General features: G+C 40.3%; 1 protein-coding gene across 1 annotated transcript in view; it reads right to left on the minus strand.

Moving 5' to 3' along the window:
• dock1 (dedicator of cytokinesis 1) overlaps positions 1-17871 on the minus strand; it is a 742670-nt gene that overhangs the window by 44437 nt on the left and 680362 nt on the right. The window contains exons 45-46 of the mRNA XM_060940282.1: positions 14595-14771; positions 6405-6488 (exon numbers count right to left, since the gene is read on the minus strand). Coding sequence (XP_060796265.1) covers positions 6405-6488; positions 14595-14771 — 261 coding nt within the window. The remainder of the gene's footprint in view (positions 1-6404; positions 6489-14594; positions 14772-17871) is intronic.

The following is a 17871-nucleotide window of genomic DNA, read 5'->3' on the forward strand; positions in this document are numbered from 1 at the left end:
AACTGACGCCCAGCTGAAACAAGTGGGAACAAAACTCTATAGCTATCTGTGTTAATCAGTCAAACAATGAAAAAAACAAAACAAAAAAACAATTCATTTCAAACTATTATTTGTTATTAATATTTCGTATAAATATGGAGATGATTACAGGAAACTATGCACGCTGATTGGTCAAGAGATTCAGATTATTTCTCAATAATCACGTCGAGTAACTCAGCAAAATGAAGCGGCCAATCGCTTCATCACTGTAAGTGAGGAAGGATTACAAATTATGAAAGACAAAGCTGTTCCTAAAAGCACTAAAGATGCTACGGAGTTTGGTCTAAAACTATTCAAAGGTAAGCTGGAACTGTGATTTATTTTATCAACAACCCCGATTCCAAAAAAGTTGGGATAAAGTACAAATTGTAAATAAAAACGGAATGCAATAATTTACAAATCTCAAAAACTGATATTGTATTCACAATAGAACATAGATAACACATCAATTGTCGAAAGTGAGACATTTTGAAATTTCATGCCAAATATTGGCTCATTTGAAATTTCATGACAGCAACACATCTCAAAAAAGTTGGGACGGGGCAATAAGAGGCTGGAAAAAGTTAAAGGTACAAAAAAGGAACAGCTGGAGGACCAAATTGCAACTCATTAGGTCAATTGGCAATAGGTCATTAACATGACTGGGTATAAAAAGAGCATCTTGGAGTGGCAGCGGCTCTCAGAAGTAAAGATAGGAAGAGGATCACCAATCCCCCTAATTCTGCGCCGACAAATAGTGGAGCAATATCAGAAAGGAGTTCGACAGTGTAAAATTGCAAAGAGTTTGAACATATCATCATCTACAGTGCATAATATCATCAAAAGATTCAGAGAATCTGGAAGAATCTCTGTGCGTAAGGGTCAAGGCCAGAAAACCATACTGGGTGCCCGTGATCTTCGGGCCCTTAGACGGCACTGCATCACATACAGGCATGCTTCTGTATTGGAAATCACAAAATGGGCTCAGGAATATTTTCAGAGAACATTATCTGTGAATGCAATTCACCGTGCCATCCGCCGTTGCCAGCTAAAACTCTATAGTTCAAAGAAGAAGCCGTATCTAAACATGATCCAGAAGTGCAGACGTCTTCTCTGGGCCAAGGCTCATTTAAAATGGACTGTGGCAAAGTGGAAAACTGTTCTGTGGTCAGACGAATCAAAATTTGAAGTTCTTTATGGAAATCAGGGACGCCGTGTCATTCGGGCTAAAGAGGAGAAGGACGATCCAAGCTGTTATCAGCGCTCAGTTCAGAAGCCTGCATCTCTGATGGTATGGGGTTGCATTAGTGCGTGTGGCATGGGCAGCTTACACATCTGGAAAGACACCATCAATGCTGAAAGGTATATCCAGGTTCTAGAGCAACATATGCTCCCATCCAGACGTCGTCTCTTTCAGGGAAGACCTTGCATTTTCCAACATGACAATGCCAAACCACATACTGCATCAATTACAGCATCATGGCTGTGTAGAAGAAGGGTCCGGGTACTGAACTGGCCAGCCTGCAGTCCAGATCTTTCACCCATAGAAAACATTTGGCGCATCATAAAACGGAAGATACGACAAAAAAGACCTAAGACAGTTGAGCAACTAGAATCCTACATTAGACAAGAATAGGTTAACATTCCTATTCCTAAACTTGAGCAACTTGTCTCCTCAGTCCCCAGACGTTTACAGACTGTTGTAAAGAGAAAAGGGGATGTCTCACAGTGGTAAACATGGCCTTGTCCCAACTTTTTTGAGATGTGGTGTTGTCATGAAATTTAAAATCACCTAATTTTTCTCTTTAAATATTTTCTCAGTTTAAACATTTGATATATCATCTAGGCGGCACGGTGGTGTAGTGGTTAGCGCTGTCACCTCACAGCAAGAAGGTCCGGGTTCGAGCCCCGGGGCCGGCGAGGGCCTTTCTGTGTGGAGTTTGCATGTTCTCCCCGTGTCCGCGTGGGTTTCCTCCGGGTGCTCCGGTTTCCCCCACAGTCCAAAGACATGCAGGTTAGGTTAACTGGTGACTCTAAATTGACCGTAGGTGTGAATGGTTGTCTGTGTCTATGTGTCAGCCCTGTGATGACCTGGCGACTTGTCCAGGGTGTACCCCGCCTTTCGCCCATAGTCAGCTGGGATAGGCTCCAGCTTGCCTGCGACCCTGTAGAAGGATAAAGTGGCTAGAGATAATGAGATGAGATATGTCATCTATGTTCTATTCTGAATAAAATATGGAATTTTGAAACTTCCACATCATTGCATTCCGTTTTTATTTACAATTTGTATTTTGTCCCAACTTTTTTGGAATCGGGGTTGTATTTCAAAATAAAGTATTTTATGTGACTCGATGTAGATAAGTGACCCAAGACCGCGTGCATTACATTTGCATGCTGCGTTTGAAGATTTAAAATCAATGATTTTTTAAATATGATATATTTTTTAAAATAATCAACTGTGTATTTATACTAAAACAATTATCTGCCTCAGGCTCCGTGAATATCGGTGAATAATAACTTCGACTTCATCTTGGTTATTATTCACCTTTGACGAATAATTAATTGTTAATTATTATTTTGTAAAACATAAGAAAGCTAAATAATCTGCCAAATTAAAATAATTCAAACCAGACCAGAGGTTGTGTCTTTGAGGCTACACATGGATGCAAAGTTTAACCCATTAAATATTTCTGAGTATGAGTATTTTCGAAAATATACTGTTAAAGTCTGAGTGAAGAAGAAGAAGCCTTTGTCACATGTACACTCAAGCACGGCAAAATTCCTCCTCTGTATTTAACCCATCTGAAGCAGTGAACACACGCATGCTCACATTTTTCCCAATGGTCCTGGGAATCAAACCAGCAACCCTTTGGGCCCAAGGCTGCTTCTCTAACCTTCAGGCCATGGCTGCCCCCATGAGTGCATATCACCATCTAGCAGGCATGTAGTACTCGAGTCCAGAACTCATGCCCTAATTTTAAAGACTCGTGACTTGACTTGGACATGAGCACTGATGACTCGGACTCGTAGATTAACTGCATTCGGACTCATTAGATTAGATTAGATTAGATTAGATAGAACTTTATTGATCCCTTTGGGAGGGTTCCCTCAGGGAAATTAAAATTCCAGTAGCATCATTATAGGATAAACAGAGAATAGAATAGAAAAAAGAGAGAACTTCTAGATAAATTAAGTCTTTAGAAAACTTCTAGATAAATAAATTATTTACATATACAAATATATTAAAAAAATATGAAAATAAAGTCCAGCAGGAGAGGTATTGCACACTGGAGACGAGGACTCAGATATTTTCTTTATTTTTTTGTAACATGCCATAATAATTTGGCATAAGATATTTATATCTACATTAATTTCCATACTAATTTTGTGCAAGAGAATGTACATTCACCTGTTCATATGTCATGTTCAGGAACAAATGCCTGGAGAGAACTCCCCTAGGATTGTCCACTTTGCTTCTACAGACTTCTCGTGCAGTGGGAAAAAATGCACTGCTTTGTGTTCCATATGTAGAAGAACTATCAAGGAGACGGCGGGGACAACCTCAAACTTCAATCGTCATTTGGTAAGACTCCACCCAGAGAAGGAAGGAACATGCCATGTTATTTGCTCTGTTGATAGTGGGCGTGGCTTGCTGAGCGATGAACAAGCTTTTTATCTGTAGCCTGTTAACTAAGGCTACATCCACATGACAACGGCAACGAGATCTTTTTTTTTTTTTTTAAATATCGCGTCCACATGGGCAACGGATAAGTAAAATATCAGGTTCATATGGCAACGCAATGCTTGCTGAAAACGATGCAATACACATGCCACACCACTACGTGCGCTGTAAGACGGTCCCATCGGAGACACCAGAACAACAGAAGAAGTAGACGCATGCGCATAAACTCCTTCTTCTGTAGCATCAGCCACATAAAGTTTTGATTATTAATCAGTAGCGTAAAACAAAAGACGCAGAAAGAAGAATGAATGGGGGTAGATGGAAGCCGGTACGCCAACATTCTGATATCCTCCAGAATTCTTTAATGGTCCGGAATAAATTGAATGCTACACGTTGATGGATTACTTTGTTCTTCTACGCCCTTTTTGAGGAATGTATTGTCGGACTTAAACCAACATCTGAAGAGGTGAGATCACTCCTTTTTTTTTTCCCTATTTTTGCTGGCGGGATTGTTTTTGTTTTTGGAAAGCAGTGAAAATATTTTGTAAGCGCGTTTCATGAACCAAGTTATAGGATTTGTTGACAACTCGCATCGAGTTCGTTACACTTCTACCCGGCGTGAAGCACTGACAGTCATGTGGTTGTGACATCATCGTAAACAAATCCGTTCTACTCATCCAGACGACTTCGCAATGGCGCCGTTGCCAGATTTTTCCACTCTGGAACCCGTTCTCAAAAGATTTCGTTTTGGGGCACCCAAAACGCCGGTGCCGTGTGGACGCCAGGCCGAAACGATAAACAATTTTATCAGATTCACCTGAATCCGTTGCCGTTTGGACAGGGCCTAAAATGGGGCTGTCGAGCAGGAACGTTAGTCCAACACAGTAGCAGAGACGCCTTCACATAAAGGCAGCAACAGCCACCGTCAAATGGTGCGGGTGGAGTCTTGTTCTCGGACTCGACTCGAAATTTTCTTTAAATGACTCGGATTTGAACACTGGGGACCCGAACTCAAGATTGAGTGACTCGACTACAACACTGCCATTATGAAGGAGTTCATTATCGAATGATCACTATATATATAAATTTGATTTTAAAAATCTTCTCTGAACTTCTGCCAAGTTGGCCAGCTGTGTGTCTACTGTTTTGAACAGTTATGGATATGTAATCCTCACAGGTAGCGAACTCCCATTAGCAGCAGAGGTAGAAGTACCGTAGTATTCAGATCCTTTACTTAAGTAAAAGTACTAATACCACACTATGAAAAGTCTCCACTACAAGTAAAAGTCATGCATTCAAAACCTTAAGTATTATCAGCAAAATTTACTTGAAGTATCAAAAGTAATCACTCTGCAGTAAAATGGTCCCTGACAGTATTTTACTATTATATATGATGTTTTGGGATGTAAACGACTGCTGTTTTCGGCCACACCAATTCGATTAGTTGGTTCTCGGAATCGCCGCTTGAAGAAAATGCAAAATGAAAAAAAAAAATCTAAATCAAACTCCCGCCAACAGAAAAGGTCACGTGACGTCGAAAACCAATCAAATCGCCCCTTTCACTTTCATTAAAGACTTATGAAGTAGCCTACTCCTGGTCAAATCTTTTTTTCTGTGCATTGTAGATGTTCAATTGACTGTAATTCAATCGTTTATTTAGCCTGTTTACCAGTTTGCCTGTATTGTTTGGTCTATTTCCACCGCTAATTTTACCATCAGAGCATTTTTTAATTTTTATTTCGCCCGCTCGCTTCATATTTTTCCCGAAAAAAATCAGAGAACCAACTAATTAAATTGGTGTGGCCTTAATGTGCATGTTGCATTTTACTACTGTAGGTGATTAAGACTGAGTGCGTTTTAATTACTTTATATGGTGTCGGATGGTTTAATCTACAGAAAACCATCATATTCAATCTGTAAGATCATATGTTTGTCACGTCGCTGTCCTGTGGGAACCATGTATCTCCAAAAAGTCAGTTTTTCATGAGCTCAGAAAAACGGCCCTGTTTTCATCTTTGTGACAATGCATTTTCCAGCCAATCCAAGAGGGATTTTAAGTAGTTTATTTAGCTTAAGACTTTGGACAGTTTTCTCAACTTATAAAGGGACACTTAATCCTTTGGTTTATCAGAAACCTTCAAAATCACCACATTTGGAGATGTACGGCTTTACTGGACAGGAAGGGTATGAAAAAATGTAATCTGAAAAGTAACTAGTATCTAAAGTTGTCAGACAAATGTAGTGGAGTAAAAAATACAATATTTGGCTCTGTGATATAGTGGAGTATAGAAGTATAAAGTTGCATAAAATGAAAATACTCAAAGTACAAGTACCTCAAATCTGTACTTAAGTACGGTACTTGACCATGACTGATTAGCATTAAAGATTATAATGAATATGACATGAAACCTTTAAGACCTCCAACTTCCCACTTGAAGTCCATATTCCTTTTGATCATCTTCATGACATCCTCTATAGTGTGTTAATCGGCTTACAGGCTCAAAAGAGGGGGGAAAAAAAGCCTCCAGTGCTACTTGAGAACGTTTGTCTCATGAAGAGTACCATTATCATTTTATGCAGTATATTTTGTGGCTCTTTAACAGTTGGCAGTAGTCTTGTAAGAAGGGTCTCTGGCTAGTTTTTATTTGTCAGTTGTTTAGGATCAGACCTGGCTTTGAGGCGGAAAGAGCTGTAAATGACATACCTGCCAGGCGATAAGGTCCTTCACCTTGTCAATCTTCTCCTGGTCCTCAGGGTGCTCCTGGATGTACTTGTCTGTGAAAAATGCCTACAGAGGAAAAGATCAAGAGAGATGGCTTTGAGTTGACTAATTACATACAACTAGACATTCATATCACACCTCCGATATATGAATACTGTATACGGTATACCCTATTTACAACCCCAATTCCAAAAAAGTTGGGACGCTGTGTAAACTGTAAATAAAAACGATGTGAAGCTTTGCAAATCATGGAAAAACTATATTTCATTGGAAATAGTACAAAGACAACATATCAAATGTTGAAACTGAGAAATGTTATTGTTTTTTGAATATGCTCATTTTGAATTTGATGTCAGCAATAGGTTTCAGAAAAGTTAGGACAGGGGCACGTTTACCATTGTGTTGCATCACCTCTACTTTTAATAATACACTGTAGACAGTTGGGAACTGAGGAGACCAACTGCTGTAGTTTTGAAAGAGAAATGTTGTCCCATTCTTGCCTGATATACAGTTTCAGTTTTGAGTATTTTGCACTTCATAATGCGCCAACTGTTTTAAATGGGAGACCGGTGTGGACTACAGGCAGGCCAGTTTAGCACCCAGACTCTCACTACGGAGACATGAAGTTTTAATATGTGCCGAAAGCGGTTTGGCATTGTCTTGTTGAAAGGAAGAAGGCCTTCCCTGAAATAGGTTTTGTCTAGATGCCAACATATTTCTCCGAAACGAGTATATCTCATTCAGCATTAATGCTGCCTTCACAGATGTACAAGCTACCCATATCATGTGCACTAATGCACCCTCATACCATCACAGATGCTGGCTTCTGAACTGTGCACTGGTAACAAACCAGATGGCCCCTGTCCCAACTTTTTTGAAACGTGTTGCTGACATCAAATTCAAAATGAGCGTATATTAAAAAAAAAAAAATCTCAGTTTCAACATTTGATATGTTGTCTTTGTACTATTTTCAATGAAATATAGGGTTTCTATGATTTGCAAATCTTCACATTCTGTTTATATTTATGTTTTACACAGTGTCCCAACTTTTTTTTTGGAATTGGGGTTGTATAATGTATTATATACACACAATATAATGTGCTGTATATCAAATATAAAACCTTAAAAATGCCTCACATACCTGCTCACAAGTAGTTACAGCCATCTGAGTCACATTCTAATGCTTTTCATTTCATGTCCCAGGTAGCAAACTGAAGTTGGGCCAACATCAGCAATTCCACTGGGACACTTGTGCCTACGTCATTTTGTCCACTGGGACAATGTTCTGCCCATGTTATTTTGTCTATTGGATTCACTTTGGGCCACTTTCAGCCTGTTTTAAGTCCACCTTCCTAATGTTGGCAGGGCTGTTCTGAAAAGTGCTCCTTTGCCAACATGGACCAGGGCTGGGCCAATTTTGGCAGGGTTGTTTTTAAAAGTGCTCCTTTGCCAATGTTGTATAAAGAAGACCAACACAGCTGTCCAAAATAAATGTTGGACCAACATCAGTTTCCTCCTTGGGGTGTTACGTAACGCATTATATTATCTGTTCACAATAGCACTGTAACAAACACAGAGACAAAAGAAACAAATATATTTTAAGATATGCAGCCTGTAAAGACTGGGTATAATGCTCCATTTATCTCTTTTATAAAAATCATAAATACAATTTGGGAAACTAAATGGCTGTGTTACGAAGCCTTATTCCAAGTCTAGTGCCTCTAATGTTGTTCTGAACAGATTTTATAAAGTGCCATGTAATCTGGTATAAAAAAGGCAACGAGTTATTGTTTATAAAGTGTTATGACTTCATAATACTATAATTACTTTACTGGCTTGTGTCAAATAAATAAAAAAAATAATTAATTAATTAAAAAAAAAAAAGTCCTTCCTGTGCCAGGACCTGGTCTTCCCAGGCAGTCTCCTGCCCCAGGATTAATCAGGCCCTTAAGACGCATTGGGCAGCACTGATGTCCGCTTCTATAGCCCTTGGCCTTTCACCTATGGACCCTTTTCACGTGACGTCACGACAAACGCGGCCGCCATTTTGGACATGTACTACCAGTAGTTTACCACAGCCAGCATTGAGGAACGGCAGCAAAGAAAGTGTTTATTTTCAGCAAGACTTCCATCATGCCACTATGTTGTTGTGCACCTGGATGTAGTAACCATCAACAAACAAGGCAAGGGTTATCATTTTATCGGATCCCGGTAGATGCTGACCAACGGAGAAGATGGATAGTGGCATACCAACGGTTGTGTAGTGACCACTTTGTTGGAGGTAAGACGAATAAAATTAGCCAGAAAAGGCATTACATTGCTGTTAACATTCCATTCTAGTTTACTGTAATTATGATCTGGCAGCTATTTACACCGGATCCAGTAGCCGCCGGAGCCAACGTCCGAGGTTCCGGAGCGCGCGCGCTCGCGGCCCGGCCGGACGTTGGCTCCGGCAGCTATTTACACTGGATCCGGTGTAAATAGCTGCCAGATCATAATTACAGTAAACTAGTAAATACAGTTTTCTGCATCTCGCTCCTTTTTCTTTTATGTTTGTCGCCTTCCTCGCATTCAAACCGATTTGAGCCGAAGTCCACTACATGTCCAAAATGGCGGTCGCGTTTACGAAGGTCACGTGACTGAAAAGGGTCCATACCGGTACAGCTAGGGCTACAGTGGGGGGCGGGTCCTCTGGTAACCATGAGAGTTTGACTCCCCACTTACATCTGTATTGCAGCGTGCCTTGCCAGACAACGGTAGGTACCATTTTTATGATGGACTTTGGTATAACCCGATTGCGAGGCGGACACGCTAACCACTAGGCCAGCTCGGGGTGGTTTATGTCAAGATTTTTTTTTTTTGTAAATAATAAAACATAGCAGATTGTGTTGTTACAGGAAAATAATCAGCAAAGGACGGCTGTTTCCATTCTGTTACCAGTTGATTTTTTTCCAAAAAGAGCACATTCTGAAGTGAAATACTCTTATACCAAAGCAATTTGCTAACAATTATAATCCATTCAGAGTTTAATGTGGAGGAACCATGGAACAAAGTATCACTTACAAAAATTGTTTAATTTTTCTGAAACAATTCAGTTAATTTTTTTTGTGTGTAACTAATAAAATAAATCTGATCTAAAGGAGAGAAATTGGAAGAGAAATTTTCTTTCTAACAGAGAGAGGCACATTAAAGAAAAAATGCCAAAGGGTTTCTTGAGGATTTTCTGCACGTTTCACATTGGGCATGCTTCTAAAGGAAAATAAAACACAAATATTACATGATATAGACTTATGCAGAGCGTAGACCAGGTGAAATTGCTTCTTGAATCTATAGAATATCGCTACTGCAGCGAGACAATATTTCCCAGCAGCTCAGCTATTATTTTCATCTTATAGTGAGATCTATTAAAGGAAGAGAGACCCGTAGTCTTGTAACTTACGGTACCTGGGACTATTATGTTGGCTCAGTTTTCTTTGTGTTGTGTGTATTGTTGAGTTCTCAAGTCATTATTACCTGAGAATTCGTAAATGTTTGCACTGCGCCTTCATGTCTGATCTGTCTGCCTTTCAGATTTAACACGAAGTCGGCCAGAATTCTGGCTACAAAATTAATAGCGAAATTAATTTTTGCTAACGTTATTCAGTCAATAATAAAACAGACACTCAAATTCACACAATAACTCAAGGCTGTCACGCTGTTTTTGTGTGTGCTTGTGTAAGATCATTTTGAACCTGAATTCGGGTGTAGTTCTAAGTCTTGTACCGTAGAAGCCTATTAGATGTGATTTGTGTACGTTATCCTATTATAGATGCATTCTTCAAATCCAAGCAAAGTAATTTCAAAACACTGTTAAATGCTGAAGAGGATTTTTAAAATAGTCTCTTATCTACAGTGTGGTTTCATTGTTTTGACTGAATGATGGATAAAACAGAGAAGTAAACAGTCATCGGAGTGAACACTGAGCTTTTTGCTCCTTCCTTGGAAGGCAATTCACATTTTATTTTTTCATTCATTCGATTCCTGCAGCACTTGAGTGATTAGTTCCTTTGGAGACATCATGCTGGTATCTAAAATTATTTACAACCCTAAATCAGGAAAAAGTTGGGACGGTTATAGCAGTTAGAAAAGTTAATCACGCTAAATGCTTAATGCTCTTTAATAAGTCATCACATCTGAACTCAAAAGTAAGCAATTTATTTTTGCAAGTAAATTTGTTAAACAATTAAACATACCACCTGAACTGTCTGAAAACAACATACCCTTAAAAAAAAGATCTATAACAGTTGGGACGGTATGTTCAAATTGAAATTAAAACTGAAATCAATGATTTGTAAATGATTTTTGATATGTATTGCACTCAAAACAATACAACAGTACATTATTTGATACGGAAGCCGTGAGAGGCCCCTCATATTATCTTTTTTTATTCACCTTGTTATCCCGAGATAACGACATAATTAATTCAGGATCTCGAGAAGACAACACAACTAATTCGAGATCTCGAGAAAACAAAACCGTTATTCCGAGATGACATAATTAATTCAGGATGTCGAGAAAACAACACAACTAATTCGAGATCTCGAGAAAACAAAACCGTTATTCCGAGATAACAACATAATTACTTCAGGATGTCGAGAAAACAACACAACTAATTCGAGATCTCGAGAAAACAAAACCGTTATTCCGAGATAACGACATAATTAATTCAGGATGTCGAGAAAACAACACAACTAATTCGAGATCTCGAGAAAACAAGACAATTATTCCGTGATCTCGAGAAAACAAGACAATTATTTCATGATCTCGAGAAAACAGCTGAGATTTCTAGCAGAGCTGAGACGAAGCCGGGCCAGTCTTCTGCAGAGGTGCCGCGGACTAATTTTGAAATTATCCCTTATTAAAAGACTTAGGCCGAATCCCATTTCACCCCTTGGACCAACCCCTTGGCCCTTCCCCTCCATTTTGCGCGTTCACGTGAAGGGGTAGGGGTATCCCAATCCCAGTTAACGCGGAGGGGTAGGGGAAGGGGTAGGGCTTCTGTACCCCTCCAAACGGAGATTTTCCTGGAGCTGACTCCGAACGAAGGGGTTTGAGTGATTTCCCACAATGCCATGCGGATTTCAGCGAGATTTCATGCGGATTTCAGAAAGATGGCGGTTCCCGCGGTGAAAGATTGTCATAAATGTATTTTCTCCATTATTTACGCGTTTTAAGTTGTTATCCAGAGGAAACACGCCGCTTGATTCGCTTTCGAGCTGAGAATGAGCAGCGATTTCTGAAATCCAAGCTGCTGCTAAAAAGCTTTGGGAGTGAGTATTGGCTTGACTGCGTACGTTTTGTTCTGTTATTCTCGCTTTTATTGTTTACATGAGTGTTCTGACACCTCATTCTGTCGGATGTGGTGCACGAAGCGCCAAAGATATCCCATTCAGTGGTGTTAGTTAACAAATCACACCCTGCCAGCAGAGATTTCTGGTTCTGGCTCTGACTGTAGCGGCTGGTCGCAGCCAATGACGCATTTGGTCGCGTTTTGCTAACGTAAACGCTGACGGAGGTACGCGATGACGTATGCGATCGTTGAAGGGCTATCCCAATACGTAAGGGTTGAATTTCAAGCCCTATCCCTTGTAGCTCAGTTTCAAGGGGAAGGGCCAAGGGGAAGGGGGAGGGGTAGGGGTAGAAATTAGAATTGGGATTGGGCCTTAATGCAATCTCTCCCTGTGTCAACCCCTGATCAAAATATTGCCTTATTAGGTGATCGATTATTCCAGACATTCTAATGACCAAAGTTGCGTCTATACAGAATGAGAAATAGCCCCAAAGTCAGCATATCACAAGTCTCTTGGCGTATCTGAATGAACCATTTCTCAGCTGTTTACTCGAGATCATGAAATAATTTTGTTTTCTCGAGATCACGGAATAATTGTTTTGTTTTCTCGAGATCTCGAATTAGCTGTGTTGTTTTCTCGAGATCCTGAATTAATTATGTCGTTATCTCGGGATAACAAGGTGAATAAAAAAAAAGGATTATATGAAGGGCCTCTCTCGGCTTCCGTAATTTGATGTTTTACTTCAAGATTTTTTTTTTCAAAAAACCTTTTCAAAACTGTTGAGATGGTAAAGCATTTAAAGCAAGCCATTCCTTCTGACAACACTTAAAAGATGTTTAGAGATTGAAAACACCAAGTGATTATGCGTTTCAGGTGTTATTTTGTCCCAGTCTTCCTGCAAACAGGTCTTCAGGTGTGCAACAGTACGGGGCTGTCATTGTCATATTTTGCGTTTCAAAACTCACCACACGTTCTCTATTGGGGATAGAGAAGACACACCCTCTTCTTCCACAGCCACGCCTTTGTAATGTGTGCAGAATGTGGTGTTGCATTGTCTTGTTGAAATCTTCCTGGAAAAGATGTCGTCTTGAAGGCAGCATATGTTGCTCCAAAATCTCAATCACAGAAGTGCAAGTTCCTATTTGCCAAGGGCACTGACACAACCCCATACCATGACACACCCTGGCTTTTGGACTTGTTCCTGGTAACAGTCTGGATGGTCCTTTTTATCTTTGGTCCAGAGCACACGGTGTCCATTTCTTCCAAAAAAAGACCTGTAATACTGATTCGTCTGACCACAATACATGTTTCCACTGTGTGATGGTCCATCCCAGATGCCTCCGAGCCCAGAGAAGTCGACAGCGCTTCTGGACACAGTTAACATAAGGTTTCCTTTTTCCAAAGTAAATCTTTAACTGGTATTTATGGATGCAACTCTGTATTGTAGTGCTTGATAAAGGTTTGCCAGAGTAATCCCGAGCCAGCGTGGTTATATCAACTATAGATGAATGACGGTTCTTGATGCAGTGCCGTCTGAGGGATCGAAGATCATGGGGGTTCAGATTAGGCTTGTGCCCTTGCCCTTTACGCACTGAAATTCCTCCAGTTCCTTAAATTGTTTAATGATATGCACACTAGAGCGTGAAATATCCAAATCCCTTTATATCTTTCTTTGAAGAACATTATTTTTGAGCATTTCAACAATTTTCTCATGTATTTGTTGACGAACTGGAGATCCTCGGCCCATCTTTGCTCCTCAAATACCCCTTTTCCACCAAATCAGTTCCAGGGCTGGTTCGGGGCCAGTGCTGGTGCTGGTTCACAACTCGTTCAACTTGCAAGCCAGCTGAGAACCAGTTTGCTTTTCCATAGCTCGCGGTGCTAAGCGGAGCCACGTCATTACGTCGCTGTATACGTCATTACGTCGCTGTATACGTCAGTTATGGCGCTGCGTTTGCATAAACCTTGGCGCGAATATCAAAGCAAAAACAACACGGAAGAAGCAGCAGCAGCAACAACAATAATAATAATGGATGACTTCGCGTTTGTACAGCTGCGGCTTCTCGTCGCTTAAAAATGGCGATCTTTCGCGGTCTTGCTATTGTTGTTGGTCTTAACAACTCCGCCCCCCGCTGATGTAAGCGATTCTTTCCTCTGGCCCAGTAGAGAGTTGGTGCTAGCCTGGAACCGGTTTTTCTGGCCCCAGAGCCAGTTCTTTGTCAGTGGAAACAGAAAACCCGGTTCCAAACTAAGCACTGGCCCCGAACCAGCCCTGGAACTGCTTTGGTGGAAAAGGGGCAAAAGACTAGTCCTTTCCTGGATACTGATTTTGTACCAGATCATGATTATAATCACATGTTGACATCACCTGTTTCAAATCACATCATTATTTAATTGTTTTACCTCATTACTAGCCCTAAATTTCCCCGTCTCAACTTTTTGGAATGTGGTGCAGGCTTGAAACACAGGAAAGGATGTATATTTAAGAAATGAAATAAAGTTGACCAGACAGAGCATGAAATATCTTGGGTTCATACTGTCTGCAATGAAATACATGTCAAAGTAAATCTAGAAATAACGACTTTCTTTTTTTAATTTGCATTTTTCCATACCGTCCCAACTTTTTCTCACTTGGGGTTGTAGATACTGCTGCTTCAATTAACAAGACAATAATTCTCAATGAGCCAGTCCCCAAAAGTGAAAATCCATTCGTGGATGAACAGCTATCATAGCATTTGATTTTTATTATATGTTTACGTTAGCATTAAACATTTAATAGCAGTTATTCCAATAACTTGAAAGGAACGATGTGCTTTCTCTGAGGTAAAAACGTTGTTCTCACCTTTTCATAGTTGGTAAAGCCACCCATCACTGCGGGGTCCACAATGCCATTGAGCAGCATAGACAGGGGGTTGATGGGAAGGTTGGGATCATTGAGATGGCGTTGGACCATGTTGTTGATCTTCTCATTGGTTAACTGCATGGTCTCCATGGCGTTCTCCAGAGGGCTAATCTCCTCCTGTAAACAACGCAGTCGTCAGAACAAATTTTCAAAAACAAAATGAAACAAACCAAACCAAAAAAGGATCAAGAAATTATATGAGGTCCTGGTAGAACGTAATTTTTTTTTTTGTGAATGCGAGGCCCAACAGGGATTTGTACTTGCAAATTCATAACAAATCACCTGACTGAAAAAATATAAAGGTTGTGATGTCAAATTTCTTGAAATTTATCATGAAATTCTTTTCGTTAGCTAGTTCTATAAGGCCTCATCGGATAATTAAGTGTCCTTAGCTTTCTGAAAATATTTCTACTTTGAATGCTAAAGGGTAAACACTCTGCCATAGGGTGACATACAGTGGTGCTTGAAAGTTTGTGAACCCTTTTGAATTTTCTATATTTCTGCATAAATATGACCTAAAACATCATCAGATTTTCACACAAATCCTAAAAGTAGATAAAGAGAACCCAGTTAAACAAATGAGACAAAAATATGATACTTGGTCATTTATTTATTGAGGAAAATGATCCAATATTACATATCTGTGAGTGGCAAAAGTATGTGAACCTCTAAGATTAGCAGTTAATTTGAAGGTGAAATTAGAGTCAGGTGTTTTCAATCAACGGGATGACAATCAGGTGTGAGTGGGCACCCTGTTTTATTTAAAGAACAGGGATCTATCAAAGTCTGATCTTCACAACACATTTGTGGAAGTGTATCATGGCATGAACAAAGGAAATTTCTGAGGACCTCAGAAAAAGCATTGTTGATGGTCATCAAGCTGGAAAAGGTTACAAAACCATCTCTAAAGAGTTTGAACTCCACCAATCCACAGTCAGACAGATTGCGCACAAATGGAGAAAATTCAAGACCATTGTTACCCTCCCCAGGAGTGGTCGACCAACAAAGATCACTCCAAGAGCAAGGCGTGTAATAGTCAGTCAGGTCACAAAGAACCCCAGGGTAACTTCTAAGCAACTGAAGGCCTCTCTCACATTGGCTAATGTTAATGTTCATGAGTCCACCATCAGGACAACACTGAACAACAATGGTGTGCATGGCAGGGTTGCAAGGAGAAAGCCACTGCTCTCCAAAAAGAACATTGCTGCTCCTCTGCAGTTTGCTAAAGATCGCGTGGACAAGCCAGAAGGCTATTGGAAAAATGTTTTGTGGACAGATGAGACCAAAATAGAACCTTTTGATTTAAATGAGAAGTGTTGTGTTTGGAGAAAGGAAAACACTGCGTTCCAGCATAAGAACCTTATCCCATCTGTGAAACATGGTGATGGTAGTATCATGGTTTGGGCCTGTTTTGCTGCATCTGGGCCAGGACGGCTTGCCATCATCAGTGGCGATCCTAGAGTGATTTACTCCCCGGGCGAAACCCCCTGCCGGCACACCCCCGCCTGTCTTGTTTTTTTTTTTGGGGACCTTTTTTTTTGGGACAAATTTTTTTTTTTCGCGCCCGCGCTCGTGCCGCCCCCCGCGTTGGGCTCTGTATTAGCCAACAGAATGTTAACAGCTTTACATGGTCATTTAAACATTTCTCGTCGTGTGTTGTACGTCGCGGACATGGCCCGTTATAAATTTGCTGTTACCAGAATGGCAATGATCAAGTCGTAATGTATTACTTAAGACTCTGTGTAATGTCATAGTAGTGTAGTACTATGGTAGTAAAGTCTTTTTGATGACTAGTATAACGTTCCGCTGGCGGGATTGTGCATATTATGGGGCTACGACAAGTTAGGCACACACACAGATGACGTCACCTGCGCAACTTTGGTATTGGGCTTCCCCATCCAAAATGTTCACCCCCCCTGCCCGTCTTGTTTTTTTTTTCGGGTTTTTTTTGGGGGGGGACCGTTTTTTTTTCGCGCCTGCGCTTGTGCCGCCCCCCCCACGATGCCGCCCCGGGCGGCTGCCCGGTCGGACCGCCCCTGGCCATCATTGATGGAACAATGAATTCTGAATTATACCAGCGAATTCTAAAGGAAAATGTCAGGACATCTGTCCATGAACTGAATCTCAAGAGAAGGTGGGTCATGCAGCAAGACAACGACCCTAAGCACACGAGTCTTTCTACCAAAGAATGGTTAAAGAAGAATTAAGTGAATGTTTTGGAATGGCCAAGTCAAAGTCCTGACCTTAATCCAATGGAAATGTTGTGGAAGGACCTGAAGCGAGCAGTTCATGTGAGGAAACCCACCAACATCCCAGAGTTGAAGCTGTTCTGTACGGAGGAACGGGCTAAAATTCCTCCAAGCCGGTGTGCAGGACTGATCAACAGTTACCGCAAACGTTTAGTTGCAGTTATTGCTGCACAAGGGGGTCACACCAGATACTGAAAGCAAAGCTTCACATACTTTTGCCACTCAGAGATATGTAATATTGGATCATTTTCCTCAATAAATAAATGACCAAGTATAATATTTTTGTCTCATTTGTTTAACTGGGTTCTCTTTATCTACTTTTAGGACTTGTGTGAAAATCTGATCTTGTTTTAGGTCATATTTATGCAGAAATATAGAAAATTCTAAACGGTTCACAAACTTTCAAGCACCACTGTATAACCTTTTCTGACCCTTAAAGGTTCTTAGTTTTCTAAGAGTGTAGCTTAGTTTTTTCAACCATACATAATAAGACGCATTAGAAAGTGGCAAGGTGTGACTGTTGTTTAATAATTAGCAATTCATCCATTTTCCTGCAAAAAAGATTTTTTTTCCCCTTCTCTTATCTGTTCTACAGGTTCAGGAACTCAAGGTATTAAAAATCATCAAGATGAACCAAGCTCAAAGCAAAGGAACTGATACTAGAAGTAAATTTGTCTCCTTTATTTAAAGACCTGTTTAAAGGTAAATATTATGTGCTTTTGCATTGACCAATATGTATGTTAAATAAAACAGTTAATATGCAGAAAAGTCTGCATTAATGTTTGCAGAAAGATGCTATATCTTGCAGATATAACAGCTGCAACCTGCTGCTAAAAGAAGCTACAAGAAAAATGTCATGATTGATCCAGTTTGACCTCTTAAAAAAAACAAAAAAACCTCTGCTCCTATCCTTTGTGACAGGGGTTTAAAAAGGTAATCTGTTCATCTGGGTATTTACTGCTGGGACT

The sequence above is a fragment of the Neoarius graeffei genome, chromosome 14 (genome assembly GCF_027579695.1).
Source record: "Neoarius graeffei isolate fNeoGra1 chromosome 14, fNeoGra1.pri, whole genome shotgun sequence".
Classification (NCBI taxonomy): domain Eukaryota; kingdom Metazoa; phylum Chordata; class Actinopteri; order Siluriformes; family Ariidae; genus Neoarius; species Neoarius graeffei.